A 17124-nucleotide genomic window follows, 5' to 3' on the forward strand; every position below is an offset into this window, starting at 1 on the left:
TCAGGCATTAAAAAAATATGTCTCTGAAGAATTGCATTGTTTTTAAAAAATACATGGAAATTTCTATACAAGAATATAGGCATAAAATGTCTACCACACTTATCAATCTAAATTTGTAACAACTTACATGTATAGCTATTCTCAATAAACCATCTACATTTGCTACCCATCTATAGTAGCTACAGTTTCAAACTGGGAATACCGCAAATTTATGTACCTTCCCTGAGATCATTAATCCAAAATAAATAGCCCTGTAAATGTAACAGTGTAAACTATGAATTTAACTCTTTGATAAGAATCAGTCCTCAAAACCAAAGGAGAACATTAAGCAAACGTAAACATAGCAATCATTTTGTCAGTTTTGAGTTATTCCCAGCAACAGGGAAATCTATGTGGGATGTAGCATCCAAATGTTGAAAACCCATCATTTGTATTGTACAATATTGTTGTTCTAGTTCACTTTCCTATCATTGAACCCTTGATTCCCTGAACGCATCCAGTGGTGATTCAGATCTCCAAATTGCAATGCAGATCTGCTCCTCCATTCTGCATAATCTTTACAGTGCCTTTAAAAACAATCATTCTAAGGATCTTATTCTTGAATAGAGGAATGGCGAATAGATCTGTGATAATCCTCTGGACTAGTCACAAGTTCTGGTAAATCATAGCCTCTCAGAAGATGTCCACTGTTTTGTTGAGCAAAGTAATACAGCTGCCTGGCAAACATTGGTTCAACCTTAAGAACAGACAAAATGTTAATCAGACATATGACAAAATTTCATGCTCTTCATGTTAGTTATTTATGGTGTTTTTAAGTTAAGCACAAGATCAGACAAAACAGTTCTGCTTGCCAGAATGGGAAAATAATTTCTATATCCTCACTAATCGCTGTTTTAAGACGGGGCTTGCCTGTTATGATGACAAGTGCTTTGCTTACTGTATGCATGCCTTACCTGCATGACAGGTATTTAGAAGGACATGTATCAATAACACAAATGATGTATTTGCAATTGCACACCATTAGCCAGTCTGTAGGACTGCACACACCAGGCATGTCTATGGCCAAGCTAGACACATTCAAATGCACACCCAGGGCTTTGAAAGCCTAGCCTTCGCTCTCAGGAACTTTAAGCACTTAACTTGAAATGCTGGAGCCCTCAGCTACACTTAGACGTGTTGCCAAACAACTGTGTTTTAAATTAGACCTCAATATAACTCCAAAGTTACTCATTTCTATTCATTCACACTCTAATAAGAAATCTATTCAGCCACTGACATCGTCAAGAGGGATTCATATGATCTAGCACAGCCTTCACTTCTCTCTACTTAAAAACCACTATTCCCACTCAGGGCTTTAGGCACTGTCTGTAAATATTTAAGTTGCACGCTAAAAAATAGCACCTGAAGCTCTCCTTCGACTTGAGGACTGAGCAGATTTTGAGATTATTCTCCACAACCCTCTCTTCTCAGTCAGCCAGCCTCTCAACATTAGCACATGGGCACCATTTTGGAGGAATAATACATATGCTGTGGATCCTCCTTCCAGAAAGGGACAGATCCAGAAAGACAACACTTTACTGGAGCAGCTCTATCAATCCCCCTTCCCTTCCTCACATCAGCTTTCGGAGGCAGCTGAGCATCTCACATCCTGCAGCAAGGAAGACGGGAGGGCAGTGCGGCCAGCAAGCCAGCCAGCTCTGGGACACCCGCTGCATCCCCACACCACCCAACCCTGGCATCACTGTGTGCCACTCCACAGCAGAGCCCAGTAAGAAGTTGAGCAGATTGAGGAGCAATCGATACAGGGGGTGCAAAGCTCCCCAAAAGGTCACGGGGTCAGGAGTTGCAGGCTCATGGAGATGCTGCCAGGATAGGAGATGGAGGGAAGGAGGTGCTAGGAAAGAGGGCTAGAAATTTGGAAAGCTAAAAGGAGGATGGCACAGAGTTTAAGGAGAGAGAGGGGTTTAGAGCCCCCTTAAATAGCTGTTGCATATCTCAGGATGGATTTGAGAGATTCCCACCTTCCACTCAAGAGATTCAGAGGGCAACAAGCAGCAGTGTAGCAGTACAAAAGCCACACAGCTAAGGGAAAGCCATGATTCATGACAAGTGTCTGATCTGAAATCCACAGTATCCAGGGGCTTTAGAAAAATTAAAGCAGACACCAGTGTTCTTCCCAAGGATGCAATAAACTAAATCCTGCCACTAACATGTGCATTATCACTCTCTTGTGGGTTTATGGGCCAATAAAGCCAATAGAGAAAGTGCCTTGTCACAGCCTCCATCATCACCCTCTCTCAGACAGCATCCTGAAACACTAGCTTTGAGTGTGTGTGAACTGCGGTCATCCAGCTCACTTGCTTGCCAGCTATCTTAACACTGGAGCGGCACAGGCAGTCCCTGTATCACTGTGTAGGAGAGCTTTTGAGGTCTTTGAGAGGCAAAGGTGGGGTCATGGAGCACCTCTAAACGCAGCAGTTGTGAAAGCACCACATCTTGCAATGGCCTTGCAGCCCAAGGCACTGCTCTACTGGGCCTGTAATAACGACAGTGTCCAGCTCTCCTAGGGCACTTCTCAGCTTGAGGTCTCAAAGGGCTTTGCAACAGAGGTCACTCATGACACTTATGTCTTGCACCGAGGGAAATCAGGTGCTCTGACCTTCCCAGGGCCACCAGTCAGTCCTTGGCAGATCTGGAAATTCAACCCCAGTTGCGATGGTGCTGTATTTTCAAGAATTTGTCGCCTGCCTCACAACTTACATGAAGCTGAAAAGCCTGACTGGCAGATTCACATCCCCCAAGGAATATGTTTAATTAGGTAAGGCAGAAATCCTACTTACATGGGCTGTAATTAGTTTCCTCTGCCTCTGCGGATCTGGAAATTCCTCCCCAAAGCATAGAGCAACCTGGTATCTCGGCAGTGGACGTCCATGGTGAGCAAAAGCTTGCAGCTCTGGCAAGAGAGAAAAGACTGGTAAGAAAGTCTTTGTGGGTGGCAGAGTTCCAAGTAGAGGACCTTGGAGCAAGGTGGGAGAAGATGAAATGACTCCAGTGGAGGATTAGAGAGGTCAGGAGAAAGGCAAGGGGCAAGGAGAAGAAACTGAGTCTGGAGGCTTTCCCACAGAGGAGGGGAAGAAAGTTCTAACATTGCATTTTTCTGTTTTTTCTAAATTTTTCTATTTGCCTTGCCTCACAAGTCATTTCATATGCACAAGCTGGGGTGTCTTCCAATTAATATTTATATTTGGCCTTAACATCAGAAACTTCTGGAACAGAAGAACGACCCTGTTGTCGTTCTCCTGTGTGCATGTGCACTTTGCAGGAACGATACCACTTACATATTGCATTTCTTTTCTTTTTTTTTTTTTTATAAACAGTACAGGCTATTAAGAGATGGAAGGGATTATTGATACATTATTGAAATGAGCCTACGGAGTCCACATTGTCCATCTTGACAGGCCAAGTCTCCAAAAAGCAAAGGGATTATTTCATTCATTTTCTAGACAGGCTTTCCTTTTGTTTGCTGCCAGAGCTAAGTTTCCAGGCTTCACTCAGTTCCTTTTGTCCAAAGCCCCAGCACCTCCTTTCATCTCCTCCATATGCCTGATGCCATTTCTTGTTGTTATATCCACTTTTCTGCTGTGGAGCAGGCACCAGTGATAGCCTGGCACCGCTGAAGTGAACATGAATTTTACCACTGACTTAAAAATGCAGAAGGGGAAAACTTTGGGCCATATCTGAAAAACTCCCAACACCCAACAGTAGCACTGAAACCACTAAATAAGTAGAATCAGATTCAAAGTACTGCCAGCACAAAATTCAGCCTTAGCTAGACATAGTCATGTAGCCATTATTATCATCACTGTTCCTAATGGGGGACAATGAGGCACAGAAAGGCAAAGGACCTTATTTAAGCCGTGCAGCAAGCCAGGGAAAGAGCCCATGTTTTCTGCGCTCCTGTACTCTCTTCACTAATCCACACCCTCACACAAAGGCAAAAGATAGGTCAAGTTATATATTACCTCAATAGTCAAAGTGTTCCCCACAATAGATAGCTAGGAAGGTTTTTATAAGAGTTCCACTTAGATCAAAATCACTATGTTGTACTTTAGAAACTGTATTTCCTTCAAAAAAAAATTGCCTCTAATACAATATCCCCAGTAAAGTCTGCATTATGTGAAGTCTTTCTATGTAGTTGATTGATAGAGAGTTCATTTTAACTTATAACCCTGTTCGTGCTCTCTGGAATAAGTTGCAAAGGGAATTAATATTAAAATCAATGTCTTATAATGAAGTACCCCCTGCTACACAGGAAAACAGACTGTGAAATGGGGATGACAAATACATCTCTTCCCAAAGTACTCAGTCGCCATTTCTACTCCAGTTTTTAGGACCAAGGTGTGAATTCAATGGCCCTAGCTGGGGGATACTGGCCTTAGTGGGAGGGTCAGTTATAAGAGTGAACAATGGTCAGTTCACTTTAAACACAAAGTAAAGCATAGTTCTCTCCAGAGTCTCCCCCAAAAACCTTAAAAATGCTCTGAACCTTCTAGAAGATTGTTAGGAGAGAACAGAGATTTTCTATGGGATCCTGCTTTCCTCAGTGCTGCTACAGGACAGGGAAGGATGATCCATCCAGGGCCAGTCCAACTCCTGATACACTTTCATTTGCTAATGGAGAACTTTGCCCATCTTTCTCTTTCCTGCCAGTTTTACTTAGCCTCAGCAATTCTCCAGATCCTGAATACCTGTGGGAGTGTTACACAGACATCCTTGACATGGAAGTGGAAAAGAAAACACTTGCTTTCTCACCTGCAGGATAATCAGGCCTTGAGGTCCACCTCGCACTTCTTCCAAACCATCCACTTACTCTATCTTCCTGCCCATGCCCAAGTGCCTTCCCCTGCGCCATATGGCTCCCCACACTCCTACCCAAACTGTTGCTCACCCTGGCTCCAGCTGCCCGTCTCTCTGCTGAGCCAGCCTTCCTCTAGCTTTCATCTTCACACTCCCATATTTTCTTTTCATACCCTCCCACTCTTCACCCACCCTGATATACTACATTTATTACACAGAACTCCCCAAACATTTGTTTTCTGAGTTATTGCCATTTTAGTACAGACTACTTAAGACAGGGCTTGATTGCCCAGCACAGTCTGCATTGCAGGGTCTGGCTCCTCAGTAGGACCCCAATAACTGCAGCCCACGGCAGTTCTGCTTCTGCCCCTTTCTCTTCTGTTCAATGTATCCCCACTTGGTAGAAGTCTGCTCTGTCTCTTCCCAAGGAAAGCCCAATTTCCTAATGGGGGAATTCCCAAACTTGTCTGGGACCTCAGTATTTTAAATTAACCTGCAGACACAATAAGCTCACAACAAGTCACTTATAAACCTAGCTCAGCATCAACATATGCAAAAGCTCACTTTGCCCACACCGCAGACTATGACTACAGCCACATGATTGGGTTTGCACAGGCATTGGTGCATAAGTAATTTGGGGAGGGGGGGGAAATAACTATTGTTTAAGCTTATCTTTGGGGTTAGGCTGCTAAACAGAGATCCATCCTGTGAACCGTTTGGAAGAACCCAGATTACATCTAAAAAACTACCTGAGAAAAGGGAAAGGGATTTCCAAAACCATCATCACAGACAGAATTATACGTCTTTAAATTAGCATGTGATTGAAGCTTAACCCGACACCTTGACCTCAAATTCCCCTTTTTAACTGTCAATTCTCATATCCATAGGAGATTTCTCTTTAAATGCATTTCTTGCTTGGTCATTTTGCTAGGATGACACGTCAGCCCTGGAATATAAAGTATGCTAAAGCTGTTGGTTTGGGTTTGACTTATCTTGCATGGCATTATCTTCCTGAGAGACTCATGCCAGTGCTGACGCTCTGCCCTAATAGGAAAATAGGCCAAGCCATAGTCACACAGGCCACCTGTAGCAATGCCAAACATCTCAAACAAGGGGCAATGTGCATTCCTGCTTCACAATCTCCCTTTCCATTTCTGAGAAAGGTAAATGACTTGTTCCCACTAGTTTATCTGGGTGGACAGTTTTCCTCCCTCTCATTGCTCCAAAGTGCTAGAAAGCAGGGTTGAGGTTCTGCCTTTTCTTTTTGTGGGCTGTAAGGAAAAGACACAGTCCTGAAGCATGCCATTGCCCCCTCTGTATCAGTGCTCACAACTGCCCTACAGAAGAAAACCTACCTTCCTACAGAGCTCTGAAGAGGCAGAGCAAATCTTGGCCTAGAGCATTAGGCAGATGTTGAAACTCCAGAGCTTATTTAAGCTTTTTACCCCCCAAGATATCTTTTAAACACCAGCACAGAACCCAGACTGAAAAGATCTCTGCTGGAATTGATGCTGGTATTTGAATATTCCAAGCCAAATTTCAGACTCAGTCCGGGTCAGGTTGAGAGCAGCATGACTGCAGATCACAAACTTACTCAGGACTTAGACTAGCAGGTCTGAAATCAGGATCCACTTTCCTCTATTACCCAATACTTGGAAAGACTATTTTGTTAGGTTCCCCCTCATGCTTCTTAAAGAGATGTGGGGTTTTGGGGGTCCCCAGGTGGGCATCAGTTCTCTCCTGTTGGTTTGTGCAAGAGCACTGGCTGTGCACAGAGAGCAGAGTTTGATGGGGCTATTCAGAAGTTAACTACTTCTTAACTGTGCTTGCTTAGAAGTAGTTTGGGGTAACTCTTAAGAGGTGCTGAGCCCAGGCTTCTTCCAGAGGCCTTGGTGACATAAAAAGAGCACTCTCATAAGGCCAATATGGAGAGCAACTGTGTGACATCTGCAGAAATGATATTAAAGCCATAGTGAGAATTACCTGCTAAAAACTGCTGAGTGTCAAAGAGCTTGCATGTTTGATCCCGCTCCAGTTTGTTGGGTCTGTCACTGCAGAGCGCCAGGGGCCCGTCCCAGTAGATCCTGCTCTGACAAAGTCTCTTAGCATAAAGGCCGTCAGGTGCCATCCACAGTATTACTCCTCGTTCCAAGTGGTTCAGTAGTTTTTCTATGTTCTTCCTCTGGCCGTTATCCTCAGGATAAGGGAAGATAACTTGCTCCAGGCTGCTGACCTCATAACTTTGGCCATGGGATATCCTACAGCCTTCAGGACTAGAAGTTGTTACCTCCTTTACCAGTATTTCACGATAATACAAGCAGATGTGGAGCCGGCAATCTACAAGGAGGAAAAAAAATCATTGTGATACATTAGTATGAATGCTTTACAGTACAAATATATATTAAGGCCAAGAGACAAATTTTTGTGAGACTTCTGAGCCTCTATAACTATTAGCAGTCACCACCACTCAAGAGACAGGCTCACATTAGTAAAAATCATATAATGAATCTTAATACTAAAATATTTGGGGCACGGTAACATGAACATTCACTCAGATTTTTTTATGAAGGGCTACTGATATGGAAAGTCAGTAGTCCGACAAACTTCACATTTCCATTTAATAGGAAAAATACGTACAAGAAAGAAGTCATTCGTCACATTTTCCAAGCTCACATCACAATTAAACCCACTGGCTCAGTACACTTCCTCAGATTTAATCAGGAAGTAGCTGTGTCTCTCCCCAGATTTTGCATAAAAGAGGCTTCTGCACAGGGGATTTGCAAACTTGCACTTGGTTGCCCTAAGAGAAGCTACTGCTGGTTCCAGCTCAAGCATCACCGTAATGGAAATCCCAAGCCTTACTTTCAAATGGCCATTCAGTCAACACAGCTCACTGCTAAGAGCTCACACAGCGCTGTATGTATAGACCCTGATTCAGGAGAATAACCCCAGTCAAGAAACCTGCCTAGTGCCATGTTGCAGACTTATCCATTATTAGTTTAAAAAACACACTCCCACAGCTTTTCCTGGAGTTATTCAGAAAGTTCCCCAGTATCTGGATTTCTGCAAACCTGGCTGAGATTATTTCTTTTTTTTCCCTAAATGTCTTTTTTTTTTTTTTTAAACAGGAGTAATAAAACAGAGCAAAGCCAGATGGCTCCAGCAGAAGCACAGTAAGGTACCCAGATAAGACCAGTCTTTGTGGGAGCTCCTCCCAAATAAAAATTTAAGCTAAAATTTTCTGACTCCCAAAACTTCCAAACTCTCCCAGGGAGGCCTTCTTTGATGACTCACCAAAGCAACCCAGCACTAATGCCTTGATCCAGCAAAGCACTTTCATTAACTTTAATCACAGAACAAGTCCCTTGGAGCTCACGCTACAAGTGTTTGAATATCCTGATGAACAGAGGCTCAAGGCTGTACACCAAACTGATTCATTAGAGAGGTTTCTTTCTTTTTTTTTTTCCATAAGAAAGGAGAGGCAGTGCCAGGGCAAGTCAGAAATGGGAGTCTCCTGTAAAGCTCCCCAGAAACCCCAGAGGGTTATAGACCTTACCTGACAGTGCGAGGGCTTCACCAGACCTTATGCTTGGCTCAATCGGGATGCCAGGAGTCTGGGATTCAGGAGGGGCACAAGCATAAAAAGTTCCTGTCACCTGACAACCTGTTTTCACAAACAAAAGTCAGTGACAGCTGCCTAAATTCTAAGAGAAAAGCTTGGGCAAAGATAACAGCTATGTAAGAGTGAGGGTTTTTTTGGCCCCACCAGAAACCCTCTCTCTTCCCCCTCTTCTTCCTAAAAAGGTCTCACTTCCCATTTTTCTAAATGTGCCAACTCTACAAATCTCTCTAGATGTTATCTGGATTGTGTTTTTATTTGGGTCTACATGAAATGCTCCCTTAGCATTTCAGTACTCCCTCTAGTACTTTTTCCTTGACTAACAAGAATGTGCTATTCTATTACAGAAATAACCTACATTTTAAGTAGACTGTAGTGCTCTTAAATTTGCTGGCATAAAATGAGCCATTTAGTCTAAGGAATTTTATTAAAGACAGGTGAAACAGTAAAGCTGGAATTAACACTGGTAAAAAAGTAGATAAAGAACATTGTCCAGCAAGAGATTATTAGGGTTTTATTACCAGGACTAGTATTAGACAGATCCCAGCGATGCCTACCAGTGAATGGATTATAACATGAGCAACTGAAGTTTTTCTCTGTTTTTTAATGTCAATACAAATCTCTGCAGAAAGATGCAAGCGACTTGCAGACAAGCACACACAGCCTTTCCCAGTGAAAAAACCCAAGGGTTGGAGCTATGCGAATCCAAAGCCTCAGCATGTCTTGACAAGCCTGAGAGCCCAGTGATAAACCCAATACCAGCCACTAACAACGGCCTCCAAACTCAGTAAAGCACCCAAACGTGTGTTTAACTGCTGCAGAGGATGCACTTCAGGGCAGAGTTCATTCAGCTTAATAGCTCAATTATTAGCAATGATTCAGCCTAACAGTTCCACTAGTCTACCAGCAAATGTTGCAGAGTATTTACTTTTTAGCAGATCCAAAGAAACAGTTTATTTCTCTGCACCAAAACTGCTAGAGAATTGTCCTATGAAGACTTAGTATCTCCAGCGCTCTGAGAAGTCCCTCCTTGCTTCACACCCTCTTCTGTCCTTCTGAACTAGCTGCTTCTGCTCCTCATGAAGCAAATACCTGCCCACCGAGGTGAGTTATCCTGCAAGTGTCTATGACACACAGGAGATACACGACTATGGCACTCAGCCCCTGCTCAGAAGATCTGGGTTCATCTTCCAGGTTTTCTACAGACTTGCCCTATGTGAGACATTTAACCTTTGTGGCTCTATTTCCCACAAAGGCACTGATCATGCTTCCCTTTCTTTCACCTTTTATCCCCTGCAGATTTTAGCATTGCCAATTTTCACATGATTCAGGATTTTTCCTAAGGATGCAGAACTTGGAAAGCTATGTACATTAGACTCTTACAGTGTAAGATCTGTGGGGAAGGGAGTGTCCCTTTATTCTGTTTGTTCTGTACCAGCACCAAGAGAGACTCATTCCACAACAAGTTGTCCTATTGCCACAGTACTAGAAAAAGTAATAATCGCTGCTTTCCTCTTAGAAGGATACCATTCTAACCCACAAGTTTAGAGGGAAAACCTTCATGAATGTACACCTCAAAGGGTCTGGAATCAGAAAGCAAAGCTAAAGACCACATGTTCCCATGTTATTTTTGGGGTAGTGGGTCCTTTCTTATTGCTCAGGGCTTTTAAGACAGCTGAGGTTTTTTGGGAGTTGACTTGAGGGTTTTAACTCAGGTGACTGTGTAACCCGCACCCTGCACCTATGGCAGCACTGTCAGCAAGAGCCAAGACAAAGGTTCATGAGGGTAGCTGGACCCCGTAGCTCTCTGTGAAGGAAGCCCAGCACTCTGTCAAGCTGCCTTTGTTAATCCCAATTAAAGCCATGAGTAAGAAACATGCAATCTGTCATCCTTCTAGGGCGACCAAATACTATCTCTTTTAACCAAGGTGAGCAATTGACCCTAAACAGGATCATCTTACCATTTTCACAACCAGGCCCCTGCCAATGATGACTGCGAGCTGCAAAAGGGATGCTGGCGCACTGGTAGGGAATATCGGGATGGGGCTGCTCCGGGGCAAATTCTCTCCAGTTCCTTTCATGGGGCCCCATGTAGTTTTGTACCTATTCAGTTTAACAAGATATTCTTTTATTTGGCAGTCATCAAAACTGATGCCATGTGTTGCATCAGCTTTCACATTTCAGCTCTTTGGTATTATTTGCTCTGCTAAAGCTCACAGAGAGTCTAAATGTTGCACAGGCTACATGAATGGCACTTTGCCACCACCACCAATGAGACTTTCAAATGAACTTCTCACCACTGGTGTAAATAATAAGCAGGGCAGAATAACAAAAGGCAGTCAAAGCTTTGCTGGTAAATGTCTGCTTGCAACAGCAATGCTTCATTGGGTGCTTACATTCTGGCATCAACAGGATGACAGTACACTAATTTCTATCACTGAACAGAAAAGAGCTGTTACTCTTAAAGAGCTGTTACTTTGATTAAACAAAACCAAGGGAAATTAGCTGCCCTGTGGCCTCATATGACATTAGAAAAATTGCTTCTCAATTTCTCAGTTTTCATAATAAAGTGCCTTCCCAGGCAGAACTAAAGAGGGCCATACCAGAAAAGAAAGACATACCACATAGTACAAAAATGTTGCTGCTCAATGTACAAGCACCAAGTAAAATACATAACTAATGTCATACCTGAGACGGTAGTGAAGTGTAAGGAGAAGTTATTGGAAAGGGGTGATTCATCATTAATGGCTGTTCCTCCATGCTGATTTGTTTTGCACCTATGGTCACCAGACAGATGAAAATAAATGATGTCAACTATATCTTAAGGAAATCTGAACCTGGCACACTGAAGACAAATCCATACAGCCCATCCTTTAGCAAACACAGGACTCAAACACCTTCCAGCAGCCCGTACGGGGAAGGATTGCCAGCCCTCCCATCCCAGGCAGCTCAGGGAAGCAGGCTGTCCCGCCAAGCTTTCTAGTGTGTGAAATGCCCTTCAGTCATACGCCAGAGTGCTCTGATGCTCTCCCCAAACCCTGCCAAGCCTTTGCCTCCTGCAAGCCCTTTGTGGTGCCAGGGGTTCCTTGGAGAGCAGGCGGCGAGCTTGCAGCAATGCTACACTACCACGGTTCCTAGCTTTTGTGCAGGAGACCACAGGCGAAGCGTCTCTCAGCCCCAGCTCTTCCCCACAGCAGTTATGTACTGCCTGGCTCAGAACACTTCCGCTCTTCCCCTTATTCAAAATCTAGATCCAAAAAGCAATTTTTTTTTTGCCTGTCCCTTGAGCTGCTTGCTTAACATGGGCCTCTCCCTACAGAGAACTGGAAGGGAGGCACCAGGTAAAAGAGCAATTCCTGCAGCGACATAGATAAAGCATCTTTTACAAAGGGCTCCCTTTCAATGCTCTGACTCAAATGCTGACAGTCCTCCTACAGACGGAGCCTCTTATTTTAGTCATCAGAATAAGATGTACTTGAGCCCTGCACTTCGGCTCCTTGCATTCACCGCAACACTAACACACTTAAAAAGACTGCATGGCCACTCCAGAAAAGCACACTTCAGTGCTCATATGTTCACAGTGAGACAGATATTCACACTCCATTACACAGGGAATTTGAGACGTTTTACCTTTTTTAGCTCCTTCTGGCACTATTCTGTACACTTTATAGGGATCTGAGATGTCCAGCTGGCTTCTCTCCACTAGTTCTTCAAAGTCATTGCTCTTGTTCAAAGCACACCTTAATCTTGTCTTCCAGGTAGGGGGATCTGGTTTATCAATGCCCTCTCTGAACTTTCCTTTAAAAAGAGCCCAAGCCTAGAAACATTTCAGATAATCAAAAGAGCAAAGGAAAAGAAAAAAAGAAGAATCAAACTACAAGGTACAAGATCACAATGCTTGAAACAGCATATATATGTGTGCTTATATGCACATGAATTTACAGAATTTTGCAGGTTTAGGCTAAGAAAAAAGCAACATTAGGAACATGGTAAGGAACATGGTAAGGAAAAACAGTTTCAGAGGCACAAGAAAAGGGAGAAAATGATCCAGAGTTGATATGGAAATAGATGTGCTGCAGTCCCACAACCATTTAGCTCCACATGAGGGAATGGGGAAAGGAAGGGCAGTCTCACCCCACAAACCCAGACTGCGATGGGGCACAGGGACACAGCCAGGGCCACCAGGCAGGCAGCTGGGGGCAGCGGGGCACTGAGCAGAGCGAGCCTCCCGGCATGGAAGGGATGACGAGAAGCCACCACGGTGGACAGCTGGCTGCACCCCTGCAGCCCCAGCACCGGGCTGAGCCCTACCTTGAAGAGGGCAGCGTCCTCCTCGCGGTTGTAGTCCTGCTTGCCGGCATGCTTCCAGGGGATGCGGAAGATGCTCTTCTCGTCATTTTCCCACACCAGCCCCGGGTACTTGCCACTGTCAATCTGGTCGATCAGCCACTGGCGGAGCTTCCCGTTGCCACAGCTCACCGAGTTCATCCCGCACTCACCCGGCTCCAAGTTCATGCCACTCACGTTAGGGGTCGGGATGGGGGGGGTTGGGAGTGCTTCGCCGAGCCCGCCTCTCTGCACACACCTGAGCACCAGCTCTCTGGGGGCTGCAGAGGAGGGGGGAGAGGGGTAGGACGGGGAGAGAGGAAAACCCACAGGTCAGGCGCCGGCCAGAGTCCCCGCGCAGAGCCCTGCCGGCAGTGCCGGTGCTCGGCGCTACATACGCCGCGCCAAGCAGGGCTGCGGCATGCAGGGGGCCTGGGAAGCACAGCAGCGCTGCGGTGCAGAGCCCCGGGAGGCTGTGCACGGTCCCTCACACCCTCCCCAGGCACCACTCAAGCTGCAGACTTCGACAGACTTTCCTCCCCCTCTCGACACTGTTTTGCATGAATACATGCCAGTTGTTGAAATCTTCAGCACAGAGTGACTTAAGACACAACCCCCCTGACCTGCTCTAAGTTCAGCTGGGATTTTATTCTTCTAACCAAAAAGAAAAAAAAAATGCATAAAAATGAAGTTGCACATGACAGTGCACATATATACTAGCAGACACATGCATGCAGTTTGGAGAGCCTCACACACATTTACAATTTATATGGTATCTAACTATAACGTTGAAGTAGCTTTTCAAGCTTATTTAAGCAAGCCACATCTGAACACATGATGTCCTATACATATCTACCCCTCCAACTGCTCCCACCACACATGTATAATAGCATTCAAATCTATACATTGCAAATACCTAAAAGTGGAAATACACGAACCTATGGAGTCTGGCATAAGAACGCTTTCCCCAAAGGTGGGCGAGCTTGCAGCCAGCTGCAACCAGAGCCTTTGCTACACGCAGAGCTGTATGCACTTGCCCGGAGCGGCAACGCGCCACAGAGTGGTGGGTGCCCACTGGAAAGGTCCTAAGGTGAGGAAACCAACACCAGTGACGGGGGACCTCGAGTAAAGTTTGTCCCCCTCGACCTGAAAAAGTGCTTGTATGCCCAAAAGCCGAGGGGGGGGGGGGAGGAGTCCAACTGTATCTAATGAAAAAGTGAGTCCTCACCCACAGTCCTTGTCTCTACACACAGGGAGACCTTCGGAGCCCCCGCTTAGCCGGGAGCACGCCAGCGTGGGCAGCTGGGCAGCTCCGCACCCCGCACTCCCCTCCTCAGGTGGCAGCTCCCACCATCGCAGCAAACCTGGGCGCCGAGTTTCCCCCCGGGGCAAGACGTGCCGGGGGCCGGCGGGGCTGCGGCTCCCCCGCCCGCGGCCCGGCGAAGCCCGTGCCAGGCCCCCACCAAATCCTCACCCCCGGCAAGCACAGCCTGAAGCGGAGCCCCGTCCACGTCCCCCGAGCTGTGACAAGCTTTCCACGACCCTCTGCGGCGCGGGGACGGCGCGGCCCCTCGGGGCGCCGCTTCCCCTCGCCTCTGTCCCGGCCAGGGGCAAACGAGGCGGCGATTTCATATATATATTTTTTTAATTAGCAAAAAAAAAAAAAATCGATCACCAGCTCCAGGAAAAGACCAGACCGAGGGGAAGCGAGGCGACCCCCAAACGCCCGTTCTCCCCCGGCCCCAGCCCGCCGGGCCCCGCCGCGGGGCTGCCCCCGGGGGCGGGCGGAGGGGAGCGGTGCGGAGCGGGGCGCCCCGGCGGGGCCGCAGCAGCAGCGCCGCCGCCGCTTACCTCTGTCGCGGCGCTCGGCGCGGGCTGGGGCCGCCGGCTCCCGGGCGGGCAGCGGGCACGGGCGCACCTCGACTGGGCCGCCGGGCTCGGGGAAGTTTCTTTATATGATGGAGGGCTGCGGGGCCGGGCGGGGGAGGCGGGCCGCGGCCCGGAGGTGGAGCCGGCGGAGGGGAGCGGGACTTTGCGAGGTGGAAAACATCTGAGGCAGTGACACATGCCCATTACTGGTAAACACACGCCGGGGGGGGGGGGGGGTCGGAGCCCGGCGCCCTCTGTGCGGCCGCGTTTTTTTTTTTTTTTCTTTATACAGACACACACGTATATATATAGCATGGGGAAACTCCTACCTATGATAGCCAGACGGCTTTTACTGTAAAAGACCCAGCCAGCTACACCCACCAGCAAAGTACTAGACGGCGCCGGCCGGGCCCGCGGGCAGCACCCACCCGTCCGGCGAGCGGGGCCGCCGGGCCCCGACGCCCCCTCCCCGGGGCGCCCCGGCCGCCGCAGCCGCCTTTCCCCGCTCCGCCGGGCGGCCAGCCCCGACGGGGCCCGAGCCGGGCCGACGGGCAGCCCGGAGGCTCCCCCGGCCGCCTGCCCCCTGGTCTGTAGCCCCCAAAATGACAAAGCGGGGGGCGGAAACCCTGCGGGAGGCGCGGGCAGCGCCACCGGCCCCCTCGGGGCGGCGGCGACCCCGTCCCGGGGGCAGGGGCGCCTCTCCCCCGGGAGAGCCCGTGTTCAAAACCAGCGCAGCAGCTTGGACGTGGGGCACTGAGCACAAGGGAGCGCTGGGGACGTTAACAACTTGCTTTCTTGCTCGGCGGCGGAGTCTCCTGCTTTAACGAAGTGGGAGCTGGGGGAAGGAAGAGCAAGGTGCGGACTCGTATGAAAATCTTTCTTACCGTCTTTCAGGTTTCAAACACGTGTTTCATGCCACGACACTTTCTTGTTGTTGTTCTGTTTTAACGTTTCCAACACACATCCACATCCTTTCTGCTGTAACGTATCAGATCAAAAACCAGTCATCACGCACTGTTCTGGCAGGCTGCCGGTGTGGAGGGTACATGCAGAGTTTAGAATATTAATTGCAAATCTTCAACGCCATCTTCTGAAATTTAAATGTAATTATCACCACATTTTGAGGGGGAAGTGAGAGGTACAGGCATTTCTAGATATTTAGTTTATAACATACACTATCCTCTAGAAAAAGATTTGGCAGTGCCTGTCAGAAATTTTTTCAGTCACATGTTAAGGCACCTTTAAGACTAAAACATGTCATGGACATTGGAGGTGACTGCCATTGTAAATCAAGACAAGAGCAACTATAGCTTTAGCCATAGGTGTCTGAAATGTTTTCCAAAAATTCAAGGTATGACTCCTCGAAGCAAGACTAGGTGGTACTCAGGGCTCCAACTGCAATTTCTTTAAATATAAAAATGTGTCAAAATGTATTACTATAAAATGAACACTTCTAATGCCTTCCCTCTTTTGCAAATTTTAAGACAGGGAATTCTGTGTCAATGTGAAACATGCAGATTTGATCTGCATTAGATCACATCCTTCAGGATAAAATTAACAGCTTTCTCAAATTCTGGAGAATATTTTGAAAAAATAATTCTGTTTGTGCAATGAATTCCACGTACAGTTAGAGAGGTAAATGAGTTATAAATTCAAAAATCTTTAAGGGAAGACAGAGTCAGTCAAAACACTTAAAAAAAAAAAGGCAGTACATGTATGGGAAATTATCTGGTTGACTAGTTTGTCATTGTCTCAGTGCAAAAAGAACTTGATAGAAAACTGTCTCCAGTTGCCTAAATTTTTAGAGTGGATGCTTAAAGCTAGACTGCTATATGCATAATTAGTTTTTACAAATAAGTCTTTTTCATGAGTAAGATGGGCTAAGTCTCATTAGCTTTACCAGCTTCATTACTCAGAGTTTCTGGCGCCAGCCATTTCCATTTAGATGGCAAAAAAATTTAGGACCACCATTTTCACTGTGCAAAGTAGAAAACTCTGATCAATAACGCAACTGTGTTATCTGCATTAAATGTTGCAGTGTTGCACTGGTAAACTTTCGTAGTGTGCTTTTTGCATATGGTAAGAACCTATTACTCCCTAAATGATCCAGCTCATGATTTGAACACTTACAGCACCTCACAGTCTGTTCTTCTTTTCTAGTGATTTCCACACCATTGTAAGTGCTTAACCCAAGCTGTCAAACCTTACCCAAAAGCCCCACTTGTCTTCATGGAAGTTTTCTGTGTCAATACCTGAATTTAAGTCCTTTTGTGAAAACAGTTGCTGCTGCTTAACCACTGCATTCACCACTAGGCCCCTTGCTTTTCACACTCTTAAGGTCACACTGACTAAAGGCATACCAGGAAAAAAGACTGTTTCTTCTTAACAGTCGCTCACAAATGTTTAAGGCATAGAAAGCTGGGTTCTGCTTTCACCAAAAACCTCTGAAGTTC

At 46.4% G+C, this 17124-nt stretch overlaps 1 protein-coding gene across 1 annotated transcript; it reads right to left on the reverse strand.

The window, feature by feature from the left end:
- Window positions 1–545: 545 nt before the first annotated feature.
- Window positions 546–12991, reverse strand: IRF4 (interferon regulatory factor 4). The gene is made up of 8 exons (XM_013940217.2): window positions 12788–12991; window positions 12107–12293; window positions 11165–11253; window positions 10438–10579; window positions 8414–8521; window positions 6841–7194; window positions 2841–2953; window positions 546–736 (listed from the first exon to the last, which is right to left on the reverse strand). The coding sequence occupies exons 1-8, from the start codon at window positions 12989–12991 to the stop codon at window positions 593–595; spliced, it is 1341 nt and encodes a 446-aa protein (XP_013795671.1). The 3' UTR covers window positions 546–592.
- Window positions 12992–17124: the final 4133 nt, after the last annotated feature.

Source organism: Apteryx mantelli, chromosome 2, assembly GCF_036417845.1.
Source record: "Apteryx mantelli isolate bAptMan1 chromosome 2, bAptMan1.hap1, whole genome shotgun sequence".
Taxonomy (NCBI): domain Eukaryota; kingdom Metazoa; phylum Chordata; class Aves; order Apterygiformes; family Apterygidae; genus Apteryx; species Apteryx mantelli.

Bases quoted from the DNA above. Each gene is read 5' to 3' on its own strand.
- IRF4 (XM_013940217.2), bottom strand. From the start codon at position 12,991: ATGAACTTGGAGCCGGGTGAGTGCGGGATGAACTCGGTGAGCTGTGGC. The intron at 12,294-12,787 runs GTAGGGCTCAGC...AAATGTTTCTAG, and splicing joins AGGACGCTGCCCTCTTCAAG to GCTTGGGCTCTTTTTAAAGG. The intron at 10,580-11,164 runs GTATGACATTAG...TAAACTGAATAG, and splicing joins ACACTTCACTACCGTCTCAG to GTACAAAACTACATGGGGCC.